General features: G+C 46.7%; 1 protein-coding gene across 1 annotated transcript in view; it reads right to left on the bottom strand.

Moving 5' to 3' along the window:
• CABLES1 (Cdk5 and Abl enzyme substrate 1) overlaps nt 1-21,357 on the bottom strand; it is a 76,402-nt gene extending 55,045 nt beyond the window's left edge. Inside the window, exon 1 of the mRNA XM_076329845.1 lies at nt 20,834-21,357. Coding sequence (XP_076185960.1) covers nt 20,834-21,357 — 524 coding nt within the window. The remainder of the gene's footprint in view (nt 1-20,833) is intronic.
• Nucleotides 21,358-22,959: the final 1,602 nt, after the last annotated feature.

Here is a 22,959-nt window from a genome sequence, read left to right on the forward strand (position 1 = left end):
CACAACGGCAGCAAAATGAGAACCTAATAGTTTTTCTTTATCCGTTCAAACATTCTTTTTTTTTCTAGTGTTTAAAAACTGCCTGGCAGGACATAAGGGACTCGTAGGATGCCCCGTGGTCGATGGAATCATGAGCTGCTGCAGCGAAGGGCGGAGGAGGAGACCAATTCCCAATGATATCAGAAAGCAAATGTTGTTTCAAAGAGAAATTATTTTACTGCTGACAAATGTGTGATAAAGTGTATGAAATATTTTTTTTAAATGTGGGAGAAATTCATAAATCTAAACCAAGACAACTGCTATTGCAGGCTGACATTGGTACATGCAGAACAACTGCATGTCCACAGAAACTACTAAATTCACTATGTTAATACATTGACCCATTATGGATTGTATTTTAGGCAACTTATTCCCAGATCATTCTCATGTTTCATTTAATTTTGTTAAGACAGGGTGGCTGTGAGAAATGAGCTAGCGCAGTGGTTCAATCAATTATTCTCTTTAAATTCAAGAACCGTGCATATCCAGACTGCTTAATTTCTCCCATACATCTGCATTTGCACATCTTTCTTCTCTGAAGAGATTTCAAAAGCTCAAGTTTTAATCAGAGGACTATTTTTGATCCTAATTTTCCAAGCTGCAGTAAAGCTGCTTCACGACCTAATCTGATGGCAAACGTACCAGCATTATACAGTGGTTTCAAGCCAGTTGTACAATAACTAGTCACGTTTCTTATTTTTAATCACTGATACACCAGGTGCCTTGTGTCCAATTAGAGCTACGTGTCTGCAAACATCACTTTAACGGAGGTCAGCAAATGACTTGCTGAAGCAAGCGCTGCTTAGTGTGAATAAAATACATTGCAAAACAGCATCTGAACATCAGCCCCCTCAGCCATACCCCAGTGCACCAACGCTGCGAGCAAAGGCAGACCTGCTTACCCTTACACCCAGCTCAGACTTTTGCTAACAGAAACGAGCAGGCCAAAGGGACTCACTTAGGCCCGTAACAGCAAAGATAATGGACAACACAGCTCTAAGGGCAAAAATCTTCACGCTGAAAATGCCAAGCAGCTCCAGCAATCAGGAACACGGACTACAACACTGGAGGGCAGAGGCTCCTGCTAGTCGTTGGGTGCAGAGTTTTGACTCAATTACAAAAAAAAAAACATTTCTGTTTTCATTTTAGCCACTATTCTCAGCAAAATCAAAAAATCTCAGATTTTGTGGGGAACAGAGCATTTTGATTTGCCTGAAGCCAATGTTTCACTTTGAAATTTTTTTTTCTTATTATACACACACACATATATATATTCATCTGCATATATGATATAAAAGACTCATACTCAGAAAAAAAACCTTTTCCCACTGTTTGAACATGTCACCTTTCTGAAGAATTTTGCTTCCTGAAAAAAAGCTCAGAGTTTCCTCTGGTTTGGCTTAACAGTATTAAAGGTTGTGTTTCTAGGCAGACGGAAAATCTGGCTTACCCACAGCTTCCCCCTCTTCTCCACATTTAACAGTTCACTGTTGTGACCACAAGAAAGACAGCAACCGCCTCTAAAACTTTAATCCCCCCTCCAAAGTCGTAATCTTTATATAGCAAATATAATGAGCTTTCTCAGTGACATACTGCAACAATGTTTAACAGGATTGCATAAGCAAAGTTATATTTAAATCCACTAAAAATGCACCCCCATTCTCCCAGAGTCTGCTCTGGTGATAATTAATGACAGATTTCATTAATATTCACTTATCCATTTTTTTTTGCTTGTAGGCTTGTGCCCCACTAACACAAGGACAGCAGAGAAGAAATCTCTTCTATTAAAGAAGCTCTGTTAGGCATTACAGATAACATATGAAGTGTGGCCATGCTGTTCTCCATCCTCTCATTACCCCTCAATTTTATTCTCTAGAAGCTCTTTCAGCAGCTACTTCCAGGCTGTAACCACAGGAGGAACAGGAGGTATTCTGCCACTGCTGGCTTCAAGCCAGTGGAGGACGGAAAAGGAAAAAAAAAATAATTTCAAAGTATTTTGCAAAGTGGTCCACACCCTTAGAGGTGGCGAGGTTTTTCTCCTCCTGCCCATCTGGCCACGGTGTGATGCTGTACCAAGGCATCACTAAAACAACACATTTATCCTGTATTACTGTGTATTTCCTGAGCTGTCCTACCTCTCATGAGGAGTCACTTTGAATTTAGTTCTCCCGGTTATTTGCCGCAAGCATTTGAAGAAAGAGTCAGGAGACCAACCTGATGGCTGCTTAGTTTCGTTTGCAGGCAAACAGCATGCACTTCGCTTCACACACCCCAAAAACGCAAGTCTTCATGCTAAAGGATAGCAATTTTCTGAGCAACTCAGAGCACCAACTCTCTGAAACAGGGAACGCCAAATTATCTATCCTATTCTTAAACGAGAACAGTCAAGAGACATATTTTTACGTCAATGAAATTGCAGTTTCCCGAGGCAACACAAAGGCTGACACCCCAAAAGACTGCCTCTTCAGGGCAGGCCTCAGGAACGCTGCTTCTAGCTCTGCACTTAACGCGAACCTCAAAAAAATTACATGAAGTTGTATCGCCCAACCAGTCTCCCAATTCACATCTCACTACAAAGTAAGTCTTGAGCCCAAATCTCTGCCGTATTTTGAGATCCTCCCAGCAACGGGGGAGGGACAGGGAAGTGAAGAGGAAAGCGGAGGAAGAAGGAAATGGCTGCTTCCCCTTCCCAACCTTGCATTTCCTCTGAAAGCTCTGCTCTCCCCTTTAGACATAGAGTAAAAACATGAGCTACTTTCTTTTCCTCTGCCCTGGAAAAAGATGGACAAAAAAGCCCTACCCTCCTTTACTCTTGCAAATACCTCCCCCTCTCCCTGCCAGGTTTGCTGGGGAGCTGGAGCACCAGAGCAGCCGCCTGCACTGGGCTGCAGAGTCCTGCGCAGAGACGACCTTCATTCCGAGTGTTTCTTATTTTTAATTCCCATTTGAAGCCCAGTGAACTACTCCAGAGCATAACTAAATGCCCATTAAGCCTTTCACAAAATCAAGCCTTTAATTTTAAAAATATTTATCTTCATCTCTGGGAGCTGCTCACTCTACCCTCTGACTGCACAGGCAAATGATTTCACAGACCATACATACAAAAAAAGAATCACAAACCGAAAGGAAACTCAGTAATACCAACTTCCCAGGCTACTACAGCCAATAACCCTGTCCAGTTCCACAGGGACTGGGGAGCTGGCCATGGCATTGCCCAATTTCCTGAATATTCAGGAGGAGACATGATGTTATTTCAATTCACAGGCTACAACAATTGGAGAAAAATTCTTAAAAATGAGGGTCACAAATACAAGGGGCAGCTCTGTGCCCCATCCCAACATTATGCGCTGTGACAATTTTGCAGTGCCACTTCTTGGTTTTCAAGGTACTTTTACTATTGCCGGTAATTCTGTTATTGTCAAAAATTGTGAAGTCATCCAAACCCAGGTATTTTAGTCAGACGCTTCATGGCTGGCTTCATACCCCAAAGACAGGATTGCGGGCAGCAGTCAGCCCTGCAGCCACCGTAACCCAAGCAAGTGGCTGCTGTTGGGACTAGTTTCAGCAAGAGCCAGCGATGAGCTATTTGCAGGCACCACCCCTGCTGTGACCATAAAACACCGTTACGAAACCTGTATTCGTGCAAAACAGGTAATTTTGAAAAAGCTCCGAGCTGGATTTGAACATCTCAGTCCAGCAGGAGATGACACCCCGTCTTACAACAGGTTAACAACCTGTCGGGGATTTAGCACGCCCCAGAGCAGCCGGCTAGTTTTGTTGAGACAGGCAACAGTGCCACTGGGTCACGTCCACAGGTGAAAGGCATTTCTGAAACAGGAGGCAATTGCCTTGCAGAAAAAAAAAAGTAATAATAAAAAAATAAAATCAGAAGTCCCTCCTGACTGAGTTCAGTATCACAAAATTCTGGGAGAAGAGGACAAAGGGGGTCCCTGTATCCAGACCCTTCCCACAAATACCACTGGAGGGGTGAGGATGCGAGAACAAAGTTAAACAGTCAGAAGGATGTACGGTTCCCCTTGCATTTCTCTACACCTCCTCCTGTAAACTCAGGAACCGCACTGCTGATCGTCAGCATGTGTTGGCTTGTTTTCCAATTCCACATCTACTTTACCCTGGGCTCCTGCCACGGGAGATGTCAGCGCAGAGGCAATTCATCAGACAGTCCTACTCCTGGGGGATGCTTCGGTACCGAGGTGCTCGAGCTGCCCCAACCCATCTGTGCTGTACCCACATCTGCCGCAGAAGCTGCATCTTCCCATGACTGGCGGTCCCAAGGCAGATGCTAAAAGCAACATCGTGACGGGGACAGTTGTTACCACTTCCATGGTGGTATTTGGCATTTTTTCGGAGAGCCTTATCTCCATGAAGAAATATATGCAAGGACTCTACGTGTGCATACGGTGCCTCCAGTATTCATTGCTGATTCTCCGAAAACAGAAGGCAGGAGAGACCTGTGACTCTGCATTATCCGTTTAAACAAGAAATACAAAGCTAAAACATATTAAAAATTTATGAATTTCTGTGACTCCTTAAAGAGTCTTATTTTTGCCTTCTGGTATGTAGGTCTTTAAGGCTGCCTCTTTTTAAAGCTTTTTTTGATCTTGAAAGTTAGGAACTTTGTCAAAAAGAATACAAGAAGATTGGGCTGAGCATCTCCACCTCACCCCAGCAGTCCAGGAACTTTAAAAAGCCTCTATCATACATTGCAAGACTTTGAAGTTGGCGATATTGGAGTAAGTTCCTCTGTAACAACGATGGAGAGGAGACATGGGATCCTTTATTGGATCATGTGATTTAGAAATGTTGCTAGTGCTTCCAACCGTTGTGAAAAAACATACTAAAAATCTTAAAACAGCTACTAAAAATCTTAAAAACCGCTAAGCTGCGGCTCATTATCTGTTGTTTGCTCCTCCGTTTCCCCAAGCCAGGAGTGTGATGTGCATGCATATGCTACCTTTCAAACATGATTACTGAGTTCTGCTGAAGGCGCTTGCGTATGCAGGAAGAAAAGAAAAAAAGTTTGCATCCCTGAAAACAGATGCAGTGGATCTGGCTCTCCTACTCCATTCAATCTAAAAAGCTATGTATTTCTGAAAGCTGAAAAACCTAAACGTGGGGTTATAAGAGAGCAGAGTCAGACCTGTGTGTTAGCTTAAATCAGCAACTAATTCAGTTTAAGGTGATACTTCGGGTTGTGAAATAAAACGTTGGACTTGCGAGCACATTTGCTTTGGCCAGCCTCTGCTTTGGGGCCAGTAATCCCTTTAATTGCCCCAAATCACCTAGAGGCACTTCCAGGCAGAAAGTCTTTGCTCTGTAAGCAACATCAGATAGACAACAAAAAACTTAAAACAGAAAACCAGCTGGAAAAAATTCTGATAGCAGCTCATCACATCTCTTTAAAGGCTAAGCATATAAAGGAGAATGTAAAGTGTGAAATGCCTTGAAAAGAATCTCAGTGCCCAGTATTCTCCTAGGTTGCTATAAGTTATATTCAGCTTGTAATATTACAAGAACTAAATACATGCATTCATTTACAGAAACATCTCAAAGGTGACCACTGAAAGCCCATTCTCTCCCAGATTTTAAAATATACCAGACTAATAACTGGGAAAAAAGTCACTAATACCAGTAATTTGATCTGATCCTGCAAAACCTCATGCACTTCAGTGTTCTAAACAAAGGTACTAACTGCGTGACTAACGATGCACTTCTGTGGAAACTTCGGCTGATGGGGCTCGTGCTCACATGAAACTGCTCATTTTGACTGTGTTAGGCAATGGCTTTGTAAGCCAAAGGCAGCAAGTTACCTGGGAGAGTAAGACTGAATGTGTCTGCAAGTGTTTGCAGGATCAGGCTCCATTTTTATACAGCCCTTTTTCAATGACAAAAGCTAATTTAGGAATACTTGTTTCAAACTAATCACCTCTTTCAAAAGATGCGACTAAATATAATGCAAGAGAAGATTTACTTTAGAGCGGTCTCGGGGGGGTGTGAAAACACACAAAAAATCTATGTTTTAAAAAAGTAATTAAGACATATTTAGATGGCACAGACATTAAATGCAGATGTAACAACTCAGATACAGATTTTAAATTATTTTCATATGAAACATCTACCTTATAATATCACACATCTTAGATCATCTGACTCGTGTGTCTGTCTGCATATTTAGCATCACAGCCCCAAGCTGAATCAACACGGACAGAGAAGAAAGAGATTCTTGTTTCCCGGTAAAGCTTCTTGCATTAAAGAACTGAAAGCAGGGCAAAAGGCCCATTCAAAAATGTGTCACAAAACACTTCACCGCAGACCTAGGAGCTTTGTTGTGAGAGGGGAAAGAAAAAAAAAAAAAAAAGGATTTTGAACAACAATATTGCCTAATGGGATTATGTATACACAACAGTTTCCCTTTTACAATACCCTACCGGGGAGTTGAACACAAGCTTGAGCTTTACCTGCACCAGTACCAGTTACATCATTTTACGACAGATATTAAGCAAACAGGGTATAGACTACAAAGCTGCTACCGAAAATACTTAATATTCCAAGGAGGATATCAGACAGGCAATTAAAGAAACAATGTTCCTCCCCAAAACAATACATTTTATTATCTGTAAATAGACATGTCTCTCTCTTGGCTTTAAGTAGGAGCTCAGGAAGCATACGCGTTTGTAGCATATTTTTGGTAACTTAAAGCTTTCAAATTATGTATAAAGTAGTATCTGAGGAAGCAAGTAATACACAGAAAACAGTAACCTGATGACAATACTACAACATAAGAAGACAAACTGTTTAGCATCCTTTTGAACTTGCTTGCATACAAAAATTTCTCTGTATTTATATTAACCAGAAGGGTACAGAGAAAGAGGCCCTAGGAGAGAGTATTTCCCCTTCCCAATTCCTTCCCTTAGTTTTTTATATCTGAACTAATTTTGCACCTAACCACAAGTATACTATGCTTTGAGGGTTTTTAAGAAAAAAAAAAAAAATTTGAAAACCAAATTTGGGAAAAAAAACACTGCAGTTCTAGACCAGAAAAAAACACTGTGTTTTAGCAACTGGAAAAACTTATCCCTGCACCTCATAAAGAATAAATACAGCTATCAATACAGAATAAACACCCTTGCTTGTACTAATAAAGACAAATATAATGTGGACTGTTGTTTGAAGTAAAGCACATCTAAAGCCTTCACAGTGTCAGCTCCAGCCATCCCACCATGCTCCAACAGGCGCTACACAGCCTCGCAGACTGCAAGAACAATGTCAACAAGGCAAGGGATGGTCAAGTAATCCCCGTGCCGCGGTGAAGCCTTCCAGAGCAAGAGGGTGTAGGGAGGTGGTGGGGAGGGGAGCAGACCAGGCGCTTGCAGCCAATGCCCAGACTCTCCCACTGGCGCTGTCGCGGGGCAGCCAGCAGCGCTCCTGGCAGTGGTAATCGGGATACTCGATCCCGACAGCAGGAAACCATCTGTACAAGTTCAACAAGTAAAATGGGAGATGCAAGTGCTAGCAGAGCAGCATTCAGTTACCTGTGACAGAGCTACAAGGAGAACCGGGAAGATTTCCTCTCTTGGGCAGGATCTGTTAGCCGCTATTTGGAAAACAGGAGACTTAGACGCCTTTATTTTTCCTTTAGAAACAGCAGCACCTTACAAAGAATCCATCCAGCGAAGGAACCAAAAATGCACTTCTGCTGCTGTCTCTCCGACTGCCCAAGCACCTGCAGCATTTTCTCTCCCTTCTCCGCAGGTCTCTGCAGAGGAGGAAGTTTGAACTAAGCGTCACTGTACGAGGCCCATGGCCCCCGCAGCAGCAGAAAAAACCCAAATTATACAAAACTTGTATTGTTTTGCTTCTGTCATCCTTTGCCTCCTCAGACCTGAATAATAATGAGCTTGTCTAACGTGGAGGGGAGAGGGGAATGGCTTTGTGCTTTGAATGGGATGGGGCAGACAGATGCACAGGTGGACTTGCCAAATACTACCTGCATCTGGCTGGGAAAGGGGAGAAGCACAAACGTGCACGTGAGGAGCTGCAGATGGCGGGGACGGAGGAGAAGCGCAAACCTCGACCTCTGTGCGAAACTCCAGCGTGGTTCCCCCTTGCTAATCTTGGGTGGGACCCGACACGAAGGCTCATTTGGTAGGTACTTACATAGAAGTCACACGCAAAATTTTGCCTTATTGCATCCACTGAAAGTGAAATTAGTTATACTTTGTATAAAAGTGGGGTTTTTTTCCCTTTCTTTTAATTAAACAAACGAACCTTCCTCCCCAGACCTCATGAACAGAAACCACTACTTCCTCAGCTGCTGCATGTTCACTTCTAAAAACAGTATGGGGCAAGGGTAAAACCGTGCTGGGTATGACATTAGACATCTGTGTTGATCAAGCTCAAACTGCCATCAACATGTAATGCAGAATTTTGAAATTTTGGTTTTCCTGTTTCACCTTTTCCAATAAACAGACGGGAAAGATGTCTGTTAATGTGAATAACCATAATAAAAAAACCCAAACAAATCAATTTTCACAGAATTTACCACATTATGAAATGAAGATTTAGAAAGCCCACAACTGACCAGTAAAAAGAAAACAGATGCCCAGTGCTCTGATTCGACAAGCAAAAAAAAATATGTTTTCCCTATAAAATCTTTTTAAAACCCCCAGTGGAAAGAGGGAATTCCGTAATTCCCAGTGGAAACGACTAGGGGAAAAGCATCTGAATTCATAGGGTCAAACAAAAAGCATATTAACCCAAGTGGAAGGAAGGGTGTGAGAAATTTAAATTAGCTCAATATGAATCCCTTTGTCCTCGAACAGGGAACTGAGACTCTACAGGCATATCTCGACCGTGTTTGACTTTGGATCAGAAGCACACTTTTGAATCGAGTCTCCCAACGATGCCCGCTTACAACATGCTCCTCTTTGCAGCATGGAGCAGCCCTGGAGCACGAAGGCTTCCCCTCCGATGGAGGGAAGCCAGGTGACACACTGCAGGAGCACAGCGCCCGTCCTCAAACTACTGCTGGGTGTCCAGTCCACAGGTCCAGGCTAGAGCTGGTCTGAACGTCCATAGCATGGACATCTGGTCCTCAGCACCAAGCTCCTGGCTCTACCGACGTGCTCCTGCTGGGCCCTGCTGCTTGTTGACACAGACACGGCCCTTCTGGATGGAGAAGGCCCAATTCTCTCGCAAAGGCTCCAGGTTTAAATGATTTATCATGCCGGTGGTTCTTGTTTAGCTTTGTTTCAGCGCACTGGATGTTTAAACAGCTTGTGCAAAACAAGAAAAAAGAGTGCAGCCCGGTGGGACTGACCGTCACCCCACAGCATGGCACGGGCACATCGTGTGAGGAGCTGACCAAGCCTTTGAGATGTCTTTTTATTCCAATTTTGCTCTCGTTCTGAGCTTGTGGAAACAACAGCTTGAAGAGCAATCAGAGAATTACAGTCACATTGCGTTAGAAAAGCACAACCTGCACCTCAGTTTTCTGCTTCTTATGGCCCACATCCCTCCACAGGCTAAGATGCAAAGGATTAGTAATGCTGTGGCCTCTGAAGTCACATTTCAAGGTTTACAAAGAGCATTTTTGTTCATTTCTATTAATACGTCAGCACAAAGCAAGCTCTCTGACCCACTGATGAAACCAGACGTGTGCTGTTAACTTCAATAAAAGAAGAACCACAATTACAGTCCGCAACAACGCCAACCGCTTCCCCAAAAAATGCCAGGGAGGCCAAGTATACAAATGGGAGCAGGTCTGGACAGTGCAGGCAGCAAAATTTGTGAAAACCCGTAAAGAAAAAGCACATGCTGTCTTTTCAAAGTGAGATTTTCAAAGGAGCTCGGAGAGTTCCTCAAAATTCATGGTTCAGAGGCTCCTTCAAAAATCCCAGCTTGAATTGCTCGACTGCTCTGCTCTCTTTAGCTGGAATAACACAATTCAGAACAAACACTGGAGAAATTAAGTCAAGTCTTCATCACCATAACCCCACATCTTTGGAAAGTGGATGTGAGGGTCAAGAGCCTCTCAAAAGCTGCGTTTCTTCTAACATAGGTAAATGACACACACAAAAAAAACCCAGACAAGACCATGTTGAAATATTCCTGGGGATCGTACAAAACGGAGAACTGCAACAACTGCAAAACATCTGACAGTTACACAAAGGACCGTGCCACCCTCGACTGTTGATATCACATTCATTTATCCAGTAAGATATTCGAGATATGCAATCACTCGCCAGGTTGGAAATACTACCTCCGCACCTAAAATAGAAAAGACAGGCCTAATCCTGTTCTCATTTGTACCTGAGCAACCTTGCAATTAATTCAGAACCTGTTCGTTTTCAGATGTCTCGACCTTTGCAAACACACAGTGGCTCACGAGGGCTTTTTCACTCCAGCCTCTTGGCCCCCACCCCATCCTCCCCAAGGGAGTGAATTCCAGTTACAATCCACACCCTTGTGCGGTGCCCTACTGCACAAAACAGTTCATGGGCTTGGGGCTTAGCTCCTAAGGGATATGGAGGAGTAACGCCATTTTGTACAGCCCTGAGCACAGCATTGGTACCACACCATTAAAAAAAATAAAATCCTCGCTCCTGCTGCAAGGCTACATCCTTCCAAGAGAAGGAAGCTTGCGAGCTCACAAACTCACTGCGAGAAAATACATGTTTCCGTTCACATCATCCATTCAACCTTCACACAGAGCACGAGGATAGCAACAGAAAATAACGCCTTGAAAGTGCCTATTTAAGGGTGCTGGCAAATTCATACAATTTGCCTTTTTTACTTTTAAATGCATTTGCTCAACTCTGCTCCCTGTTACACCCTAGGACTATCTTTGATTTGAATAGCCTTACATCAATAAGGAAACTAATGAACAAACAAGAAACCAATATTTATAATAATCTCTTTAAAACAAACAGAAGCAAAAAACCTTAGACAATGAAGTCTGTTCCTTAAAACAAATGTGCGCAGCCACTCACTTTTTGCGAGGCTGCTCCTGAGTTCTGCAATACCTGAAGTGCCTTCTAAAATAGAAAAGCATTTTATCTTGAGGCAAGTCATGCACATGGAAAAATACAGATTTTACAAATAAATCTCAAAGGTCACGACAGAGGTACTTGACAGTGGCACTTTGTGTTCTGCTGTAAATAATTCTGCCTTTTTAAGCAGCCACCTCTTAGCTGCCACTTCTTCTGGTTTAGGTTATGCTAAAAGATGGCATTCTACAAAACAGTAACCACCACCAATTAAAAATCAAACCCAGTTTTGCTTTAATTAATAAAACAACCTTATAAAATTAAGGAGGTTCCTAAGATACACAATGGGTTTAAGATGGGAGGTTATGTGAACTCCATTTTAAAAAACGTAATTACACCTTTGTGTTTTAAAGACCACGCTTCCAAGACTATTAATAGCAGACGGCGAGCTTTCCATGCCTTTTTACACAACCTGCTGCAGCACCTGCGCGACTCCCCTACCCAAGCGATTAAACCGTACTTTGCACCGTAGCATCTGAAAGCTGTTTTTCCTCTCTTTCTATTACCCAAAACCCACCTCCGCGTTTTACAGTCGGAAACGGTATCATTCACTTAAGTAAATTTGGAGAACTATGAAGTTTGCTTGTAACTACCAAGCTTGCTCAACTGTGCCCACGTCCCAGGTATCAAGATGGAGTCTTTGTTTTCGTGTAGCTCTCTGTCACCTAATGAGGACTTCACTCCTTGCTGTGCAAGTCTACTGCACCCCACAGACATGTGGGCAATCCTTCTGTCACCCCGCATTTGCCTGTGTGTAGCTGATTGCAGTCTTGACTGAAAAAGGAGGAAATTAATCTCCTTTTCTGTTGGATCTGTAGGTACTAAAGCAAGTGCAGAAGCAACAGGAAAATAAAAGTTTTGTCTGAAGAGGGGTATGACAGACAAAACACAAGGAATAAAGTTGGTGAATAAAAAAAAAAAAAAAGATGTTTTCAAGACACATTTCAGACCATAGCTGACATTTAGCTTCTGCTTTATGTTACATCCTTCAGACAAGTGGGGTGGGAAGTGCAGGTTCCTAGCACATGCCAGCCTGAACAGGAGTAACGAGAGCTCCTTGAACTGTAGGTATGGACTGTATTTGTGTACACACAAATGTATGTATGCGATCCAAGCAGGCGTGAAGGCAAAGGGCCTTATGTGACATTCATCTCCTGGTTCCCCTTTCTCCATCCCTACATGTGCTGGAGGTATTGGATGAAACCAGACATCCCTCCAGGTGACACAATGGTTCTCCCCGAGTGCCGAAGGCACCCTAGGCCCTTGGGGCGGTGAGGCTCTGCTCTCCGCTCCTCCAGCACCATGCACCCAGGAAACTAAAATTCAGCAAATCTCCCTCTGAAGTAGGCTGGCAAAGCTGTGCTGCCTGCACCCTTCAAAGGGCACACCACCATGCTGGGGTTATAATCCACTTCTCTGCTAGCAGCCGCAGTGGGGAACAGGCTGCTCCAGAGCTATGAGTTATCTCTGTAAAAAGCAATGGTAATAACATCTGACCCTTTCATCGTGATGAAATTAAAATCCATGCTACCGTGCCAGCATGTACATCTCCTGTCAGACAGGGAGACAGCTCAGCTTGGGGTCTCTCACCTCCTCCTCTTCCCTTCTGCTATATTAACCTCTGTGTGATCCAACCTTGTTGGAAGTGCGGGACCTCTCTGGGGTGGGTGGGTCTGGCAGACCCACCAGAAACAACGATGCTGGGAATGCCGGAGCCTCCCACATGTTTCCCCATCCACTTTCCTTACTGGGAGTTGCTGACCCTGTACCTGCAAGTGGCTCTTTTGCCATCCTGAAATGGGAAAGGAAATGATGCCCCACGGAGGGGAGAGGACAGAGAGAGACCCATCATCAGCCTTCCCACGCTGCAGCTCAACTCCAAGGACAGCAACAGCGCCTAGTGGTTGGTACCTGTTGAGGCTGCACTGGCACCACCACCGCATCCCAGTATCACTTCTCTGCCCCTTGTGTCTACACAAAAAATATGTGTGGATATGTCCTGTACAGTCACGGGCGAGGCCACACACAGCAAACAGCACGCGGATGGCTGAAGAAAACAGTTACCTGCAAGCAGGCTGCAAACCGAGCGGCACTACTGACTTCTTGGTGCTCAACATCCTACCCAAAGCCCAGAGAAAGGGAAAAGCAAGCTGAAGAGCTTCATCCCTGTTTGTTCCATGTGGCTCAGTTCCAGCTGCATGATGTGGTGCAGAAAGAAGTCAGCATAATGTCACCTTACAGATTTTTCCTGTTACACAAAATCAGGGTGGTTTTTTTTTTCCTTTGCAGGAAAATTTATGCTTCTTTTGAATGCCTTAACCCATAAACTGATGTGTCTATGTCTGATTTGCCTTGACAGCGTGTAGATTTGAAAACCTAATCATATTTACCTTGGTAATACGATTATCTGTAGGAGCACCAAAATGCAATCTGTTGTTGTTGGAAAAATTATTATAAATAAAGTTATCTAGCTTTCTATTTTTTAATCCCACCAATATTATACAGTAAAATCCCTGATATTGCAAAGGTTTATTTACTAGCATAACTTTATACACTGGCGCTTGATTTAACTGAGTAATTTTATATGTATGTAAATGTACAGTTCAGGCTTTGCAGGATCCTGGGTCAGAAAGGACATACCTTCCTCTGCCATCCAAGACAAGCAGAGTGAGTCAGTCTTTTTTTCCCCAAACCTCAATTTCACAAAATTGCTAGCCTAATCTATAACAACATGGAGGAAAACACAACTGCTTGCTAAGAGCATGTGCTTGTCCTTTATATTCATGTATAGGGTGAAAGGCTTTTAAAAAAAAAAAATACTTCTTCTAGAAAGGAAGGTAGCCTTTGCTTTACTTTTCATTCACTTCTGAATTTTCCACAATAGAAAACCTTCCTTAGGCAAAAATGCTGAAACATAGCTGCTAAGAGCAGTGTTGACTTTGAAATACATCGTGAGAACAGAAAATACGTTTAGCATTCATGACAGGAAAGCAGTTGCTACAAATATAACACAGTAGCCCCTGTAAAGGAACCTTGTAGTTCCTTAAACATGTACTCCTCTAAATCTGCATATTGCAGCCTGAAAAGCAAACCCTGAGAGTCCTAAAAGTTTCCCACTGGCACATCGTGTTTTCTCCAACCACCGGTGAAATTTTCTTCTCTTAACTGATTTGCCGAGCTCTTTACCCTACCCTTGCAGCAAAGAAAACTTCTGCTAAGCCCTTCTTATGAAATCAAATACCATTCCTTAAATTTCTCAGCGTGTTATTTGCAAACTGCAGGCCGGCAGACAGATACTCTCCATATGCCAAATTATGTCATTTCCATTTTCTAGGAGTAACACTTCTTACAGCAAAGTGGCAAGGGGTTTTTTAGTTGGGTTACGGAAAGAGCCAGCTCTGTGTCTTGTTGCACCTGCTGCGTTGCTAAGCCTGGTGTCTGGTGGCAGCCCCACAGCCATCAATAGCAATTCTGGGTGTAGAAGAGGGTGTTTCTCAGGAAGGACTGATTACATCCTTGGAGGTATTAGCTCCAGAGGTGAATTTTGTGGATATTTGCACGGCTCAAATAGAATCTGATTTCTCATATTTATCATGGGATAAGTTGGTGTCTACTGAAGTTTCAATGTACAGAATTCCCAACATGTAAAACCAAACTTCTGCATTTTCAGGTTAAATTATGAAGATAAGCCTTTATGTTCGTGTAGTGAAGATCTTGCCTGAGAGACTACAAACAGCTGAAATCGGGGGGGGAAGGGGGGTGTTAAAAAAAAAAAAAATCTGGATTTCGTTCTGCTTCTCGCCTTTATCTCCTATCACACTTGCCACTCTACAGAGCCTCTGGACAGCCAACCTGGTATTTACTGCTTTGAAACGAGGAAGCCACAGAACTACTAGAGGGTTGGGGTTTTTTTCCGTTCAGAGAGTACACTTGGGAACCTCGTATTTGTGTTTTAGCTGTTTTGAACTGTTCCAAGCTAAGCTATATCCTCCACCAGAAGAGTTCTCAAAGTCATAATAATTACAGATTAAAGCATACTTCCTATCCAAAAGCTGTCATCAAACTATGATCTGTCATTATCCTATCTATCTACCATCAAACTATGTTTTTGTGATGGTCTGGAGGGCTGGTGACTCACATGGTTGCTACCGATCTTCATCATTTCAAGATGCTTGCAGCAGTATTGTGTAGGGGAAAGCTGTGTAGCAGGCTCCTGAGGAAAAGGGCCAGTCTGGCTGCCTGCACAGGAGCTTTGCCGGTAAAGAAAAGGGTGAAAAGAAAGATCGAGTAATGGAAATGCACCGACTACATAAGCAAACCTGCTGAAATGTCTCGCTCCTCTGCTCTCCTGACGGCTAATGAGGGGTCACCGCATACCAGCTAGGCACCTGCGTGGTATAACCACGCGACTTCCCGAGGCGGGGTTGGACCTAGAAAGCTTTGAATTGGTGGCCAGCGAAGGCAGCCAACACAAAACACGACTCTTCACATGTTACCCGCTCAGGTTTTCTCACAGGGGTTTATGAGCGCCCACCCAGGCAGAGCCCTCTCACCCATCTGGCTCTAAGGCCGCCTCACTCCGAAACCTGCCAAGTTTGAGGCTTCAGCAGAGGCAGCTCCCTCTCAGTATCTGTCCCTCTGTGAAGGTATCTAATTAATTCCCTAGCAGTCATGAATGCTATGTTCTGTCCCAGCTCCTCTTCAGAATTGACAGCAAAGGGCTTCTTTCCTTGTCTGATGAATATTACCTTTTTTATCTGCCAGAGGTGCTTTCTAAGTAGTATACTAAGAGCCTAAAATATGCCAGAGCAAACTTCCGTGGGATTTGTTTTTAAAAGCTTTTTGTATTAAGGGAACAAGGCTGACGCATCTATGCTGTCCATCTGTCTGTGCATCGTCGTATAGCAGTGACTTCTGAACCACTGGTCAACTTCAACTAACATGTGGAAGATGACCACATTTCCACAAGTTTCAAAGGAAGCAACAGAGGGAGGCATAAACCTGTGCCCTGAACAAGGGAAAAGGCAGGCAGAGACCAACAGTGATGGCTGACAGTCAGTGTGATGTGGGGCTGGCCGTGCTTGGCATGTGCACAGCTCAGAAAGCCCACCGGCAGTCAGTGCCCGCTCCTGCACAGCTCGAAGCAACTGTGAAAACCCAGCCTCTCAGCGTGCTCATGCTAAAGGACATAGGTGCACTCAGTGTCCCTCACAGGGCTCCTGGAGGAGCTTGCAAGGTGTGTGCATGGGGACTGCAAGCCCTTTCTTGGTGGGGCAGCCCTTGGGAACAGCGTCAAAGACTTACACAGGGCCTGTAGCACTGAAAACGGGACATGAGGGACCTGCCCCAAGAGATGCAGCAAGATGCTGGTGCAACCAGTGAAACAGGTCTTATTACCTGAGTCTTAACCCTGTTGTTGAACGTCCCCTCTTCAGGATGGCACAGGAAGGCCATTTAGCCTCCTGAAGTGACAGCTGAAGTCAATAAGCATCCCCTTCTTTAGAGACAGCAACCATCAGTGATATGGTTGACAAGGTCACACACCTATGAAAAGACTTAGTTCAACATGTGCGCTTCCCATTCACCTCTCAGACCATCAAATTGCTGTTTTCACACTATTCTTGTATACATCATTCTGAAACTCGGGCTGCCTGAAGGGCTTTAGGTTCAGTGAATAGCAGAGGCTCCATCGCACACAAAAGGTCTGATGTGCTTCCAGCAGCTCACAAGCCCACTCCTGATGCTGGGATGACCCCGCAGGGTGGACGGTGCCCCCAGCTCTTTGTTTTGTCCCTCTTTCAGGACTCTGCCTGTAAGACACTTGTTTCTGAGAGACTCTTCTCTTGCCTCCGGCATGTTCAGTTTGGAGGCATCTTCTATGGTGGGTTGAGCCTGCACTGCCTGCCTGCCCAAGGCCATGGAGGACTGGGCTCTGACCTCACAGCCCTCCACCACGAAACTAAACGGTGGGATTCAGCTCCTCAGCAACATCCTGAAGGCTTACTCCAGCACCAACAACCCATCGCACTTTGCGAGCCCTACAAAAGCCAGGCAAGTCAACCGTTCCAGCGTCCCCCTTCACTGCATCTCTCCAGAAGATGAATAGCGAGGCCATACATGGCTCTGTATTTTCTAATGGGTAGAAACAAATTGAATCTTCACAAGCTTTACTAATCATAAATTAATTTTAGAATTACTCAGGAAATGAGATTTGTCTTGTAGGTCAATAAATTCTGAAGATAAATTTATTTGGACCACGATAACTTCAATGTCCTTTTGAGTGGACCTCCCCCCCAGCGATTACTCAGCAGATACTCCTCTCTGCTTCCTTCCCAGCACCAGCTGCTCCCAGAAGGAATTCTCATGCCCATCTGCCTTCAAGCCTGACACAGCGACAGAGACAAATGCAACTGTAAGCGATGTTTAAACTCCAAATCAAATCACTGATTTGCCTCCTTAGCAAAAAAAAAAAAAAAAACAACACAAAAAAGCATGCGCTTGTTTCTAACCACCTGGCCCACTGGAAAAGGCCTTATATAGAAAAGGAAACTTCACGTATGGAAACAGCAGTATTTTTCCCAAAGAAAACTGTGGCAACAAGAATTCTAGGCATACACAAAAACAAGTACCTGGGACCATCACCTAATCTACAGGATCTGAAATTATTTTGAAGCAGTGTTGCTGAATCTTGTTCCACAGAGCTCCTCGCTAATTTAAGATGAAGCTATTAAAATGAATTATAATTTGACATGAAGGAAAACCTGGCAGAACCTGGCCCTAGTTTCCAGCAGCCTCATGTCCTCGGCCACCCATTCACCACAAAACTGAAACAAACTCCTTCTGCACTAGACACGAGCCTTTGGCATCAACAAGCCGACTTCTGAACAAGTGGGTTTTTTCCCATTTACATATAATTACATACTAGCCTCCGAACAGCTAGAAGCTCCGTGTTCTTTTTCTGTATCGTTTGTTTCTTGTGAATACACATAGAGCACAAACCCAAACCACATTAATGATAACCTTGTTAAATATAAACTAGTACGCAATTATACAAACTGCTAACACAAACAAAAAGCCAGGAAACTCTGATTATATGTTCACAATGGTTTCTGAAAACTAAATAAAAACAACAACATAGGGCAGCCTGTCCTGCCTGATACTGTATTAGAAAATGGTTTCACGTTACAACATAACTTACGTGTCTCAGCACAGAGGACTAGTCTGTCAAACGACTCATCAAACTCAATTTCAAGCCCGCTGCAAGGAGAGCGGAAGGGTGGGAGGAGAGACAGCAGATGCACACACGAACTACAAAAAAAACCCCTCTGATTTTCCTCTCTGCTTCTCCGCATCCTCCTTCAGGCGAGCTAATGCCTGTCTCTGGGCAGTTGCTGTGATTCCCACCCTGTCGCGCCGAGAAGGGCAGGCCACGTGCTGGGCATTTGGCTCCTTCCTCTCCATTAAGAGAGCAGCAGCAGGTCTGCTCGAACCCTCCGTCCCTGGGCTTGCGCCAGCCCTGTTCAGGCCCGCAATTTATCTTCTTGTGCAGCTAAGAGTGAACCCAGCAATCGGAGCCCCTACCACGTCTTTTCATTGAGATGACGAGGAGCAAACACTCGGTACAACCTCCGTGGTCTGCAGCTGTCCGTTCCTGATGTTGAAAAATATGTACCTTTTCCAGAACAGACACAAATCTATTGAAGGCAGGCCAAAGTCTGCCCCAGGCTGCACATGTGCAGCGTCACAGCAGTCAGCAAAGCCAGGGGCATAACCCAGAGCTCTCCTGCACCGGCTCCAGCCGTAAGCAAGCTACAATAGAGCCTGACACTTGTCGGCGGAGTTATGCAAGGTCTCCACCACAGTTGAATCTAGCTCTCAAGAAAACAAAAGAGCATGAGAAAACCAGCACTTTCCTTACGTTTTACACCACAAGAAAATATACAGCACAAAGGAGGGTTGTTATAGGACTGGAGGAGCACCCTGACAAGGTTTCATTACGTGATTTCCCTTGCCATGGACTTGGGCTATCCGTTCAGACTGTTTGCACGCTAGCAGCACAGCTGAACTTGCATGACAGTGGATTTCTAGGTTGTAAACAAAAACAGTAATTACCTTTTCCTCTTAAACTCCACACTGTTCTCATGTAACAACAACAACAAAAAAGCACCGGTTGTGGAAGGACAAATTCAGAGAATGGCAAACAGGGGCAAGGGAAAACAATGACAGGCAGAGGGAAGAAGTGATACAGGTGAGATCTGAGCATCCTTCCCAGAACTGTGCACAGGATCAAAGCATGCAAGCAAGGAAAACCAAGGAGGATCCTTGGGAATCCAGAAAGATGACGTAGGAATCCTGCATGAATAATAAACTCAGTAACTGGAAGGCCAAGGAGAATCCAGTCTCTTGAACACTAAGAGGGTACTGCCAAGCGCATTATCACCAACAAGTAAAAAGTTCAAGAGTAGAAAAGCAATTCCCAAATCGTGGCCTGCGGGTCACTCACAAGGCCATGGGCAGCAGTGTGCAGAACTATGTCACAGACTAAAACGCACAAGCGTGTCATGTTGCTGTGCTGGTGATCCACAGCGCAATTAAAGGGTTGTCACTGCAGGAAATGTTTTGAGAGACACATGACTGGGAGAAGATGGGTGATAACCCACTAGCAGGCATTTTACTTGGGAGGGCGGGGCTCCCTAGCACAACATCTGAAAAGGGGCTCAAAAAAGCCACCAGTACAATCCAGATGGAAGAAAAAAAACCCAACCAACGGTGGGGCACACAGCTAAGACAACTTTCTCCTGGAATACCTCCAATTTCTCCAAGCTGGTTGGTTTTGAAAGGGATTTTTCTACAGCGATCTATGCTCAATTACCATTATAAACCCTTGCAATAACATGTGACTCAAAGTCTACCTATTTGTCCAAGGGAGAAACAAGAAGGGAGTGTGGTAAATGGGGAATGTGGGAGTGGCGACCGATGTGGGCTTGGGGAGCGCAGTTACTTCCTCCAGCTCCTTCCCTGGTCCTTCCTCCCCCCCCAGCCTTTGATATCCGAGTATGTTGTTGAAGAAGTGAAGGAAGATGATTTTGTACCCGTGGAGCAATTAATCCATATGCATTTGCATGTTTTTACATGATTGCACCTTCTTAGCCAAAAGTCTCAGCTTTTCAAGCAGGTGAGGCTATTCCTTTGGGAATTAAAAGGCAAAAGAGTACTCGGCGGCAAGGAACAACCCAGAGGAACATAAAGTGTTTGTAGAGCTTATTTAGGGAGGTAGTGAGGCGCTGCTTACACCGCGCGCGTACGCCGTAATCCGTGGACATCGATGGAAAGATTTCCTTCCCCTTTGTGGGCTACAGATCTGGCTACAGCGCACTTGGCTCAGGGTCGGTTCCCAGCCTGCTGCCTGTAAGACAGGCGGCACGGCGGGCTCAATCCGCCACCAGCCGTGAGAAAGGGGTGACAACGGCTCCGGAGCTGTGCTCGGCTGCAGTAAGGGACGGCGGCTGTGCAGCCGTACGCCCGCATTGCTTAGCAGGAGCGAAACTTTCAGGCACTGGCGCCCCGCCGGTGCCGCTTGCTACCCCCGGCCAGGCGGCAGCCGAGCGCCCGGGCGCCCGCCCGGCCCCGCGGAGGGAGGCTCCGCGCCACCGGCGCTCCCACCCCGCGGCTAACGGGGCCATCCCCGCATCCCGCGCATCCGTCATCCCCGCGGCGCGGCTTACCGGGACCGCTGCAGCTCGAAGGCGGCGGCGGGGCCGGGCTGCCCCAGCTCCCCGCCGCCGCCGGCGGGGCCCTGGGGGCTGGCGCGGCCGAAGGGCGCCGGCAGCACCCCCGCCGTGAAGGAGTTGAGGCGGCCGCGGCTGCCCGCCGCCGCGGCGCCCAGGAAGGCGGCGGCCGGCACCTGCACCGCAGCGAAGGCGTCCTCCTCCTCCTCTTCTTCCTCCTCCTGGGCCCGGGGGAGGTCGGCGGGCGCCGCCGGGGGACTGCCCAGCCGCGGCGGCGGCGGCGGCGGCGGTGCCTGGCGGGGCCTGGCGGCGGGGCCGTCGTTGCCCGGCGGCGGGGGCCGCCCGTCGAGGGAGATGCTGGTGAGGAAGGAGAGCGCGGCCTGCCTGCGGCGGGGGTCGCTGCGCGCCGGCGGCGGCTGCGGCGGCTGCGGCGGCGGCCCCTTCCTGGGGCAGGGCTCCGGCGGCGGCAGGGGCCCGGCGGCGGGACTGCCGGGGCTGGCGGCCGTGGCGGCCGCCGCCATTGTCGGCCGGCTCCCCCTCCCCTCCCCGCTGGCCGGGCGCTGCCTCTCGCTGCCTCCCCCTTAGGCGGGCGGGCGGCGGGGCATGGGTGCCGTCGGCCCGCCGGGGTGCATGGGGGTGGCGCTGGGGAGCCCTCCGCCCGGCCGCGCCGCGCTGCCCCGGGCCCCCGCCGCCCGCCCGCTTCGTATTTATAGGTGCAGCCGCGCCGCCGAGCGCCCTGTGCAATAACACGGCAATCACGTGTGAGAAACGGGGAGCTGGAGGAAAACAAAAGCCCGGCCAGCAGCCCGAAGGAGGAGGAGGGAGAAGGGTGGGTCTCGGCGAGCTCCCTCCTTTCAACCTCTCTTTTTTTTTTTCCCTTTCACCCCCTTCCCTCCTCCTCCTCCTCCTCCTCCTCCTCTTTTTCCCTTCCTGGATGCGTGGGGGCGGGCGGGAGCCGGGGAAGGTGGAGTCTGTGCCCGTAGTACACGGCACATGGCCCTCGGAGGCTGGCACCGGCAGCATCGGACCCGGGGGCTGCGGCTCGGCCCGGCCCGCCCGCGGCTGCTGGAGCGGCACCGGGCTGCAGCCGCGCCGTGGCAAGCGGCCCGGATGCTGCCCCGCTGTTTTTCCCGGGTGGGGGCCAGTGCCCCGGGACGGGCGCTGGCGCCCCGGCGGGCGGGAGGGGAGAGGCGGGGGCGGCGGGGGGGTCAGCCCCCGGGGATGCGCTTGGCTGCCGGCGGCGCGTCCCCCGGTGCGGCAAGCCTGGCCTGCCCCAGCTCGCCCGGGCGGCCTGCTGCAGTGTAAGGCGTGCGTGCGTGTGTGTAAATAACGTCTCACGAGTTCCCTAAACCGTTAAAGCACCCCCCTCCCCAGCCTTTCCCTCAGCCCCCTCCCCAGCCCTTCCCTCTCCCCTGCACCAGAGAAAGTGCAGGTATTTAGTTTGCCCTCTGGTATGTAGCCTGAGCCCCAGAACTTGTGTATTCCCTGTCTTTTCCGAAGCGATGGCTGTTGTGCAGCTGACTGCAGGTCTGCACGCTCCCTCCTCCTGCAGCTGCGGCTGGGGAGGGCGAGCGGCCAGTCCCACCTCAGCATAAAGCTCCTTCATTTCTTCATTACTTTATTTTGATCAACTCAACCGTGCTACTAGTGTTCTTGTCCTGTGATGATAATTTCATCAACAGCTTATGTAAGGGTTGGATAACAGATACATACAAACAGCAGAACATATGGTTGTTGCAAGATAGGGACGTGCACCTTCTTCATAAAGCATTACAATGACTTGTATTATATTCTAATTATGGTTGGTGGATGATTTGCAGTCATCCCAAACTGTCACAAATATTGTAGTGCCCCCTATGATTTTATCAAAAGTTTGCTAATTTGATAAAAAACAGAGATTGTTTGGTCAGAGAGGGGGAGATAGTTCTATTGTTGGAGGAAGCTATGGACCCAGGTTTGTGTTCCTCTCAAAATCGACCTTCTGAGCATTCAGTGACTTTAGAATCGAGCTCTGTGACTTGGATTGATTTCTGAAAGTTTGGCCTTTACTGACACTGAGTGCCACAAAACCTGAACTTTAAGGGGCCGATTCCCGGGTGTGGGCTCCTTACACGGTAAGAATG

Source organism: Aptenodytes patagonicus, chromosome 2 (genome assembly GCF_965638725.1).
Source record: "Aptenodytes patagonicus chromosome 2, bAptPat1.pri.cur, whole genome shotgun sequence".
Taxonomy (NCBI): domain Eukaryota; kingdom Metazoa; phylum Chordata; class Aves; order Sphenisciformes; family Spheniscidae; genus Aptenodytes; species Aptenodytes patagonicus.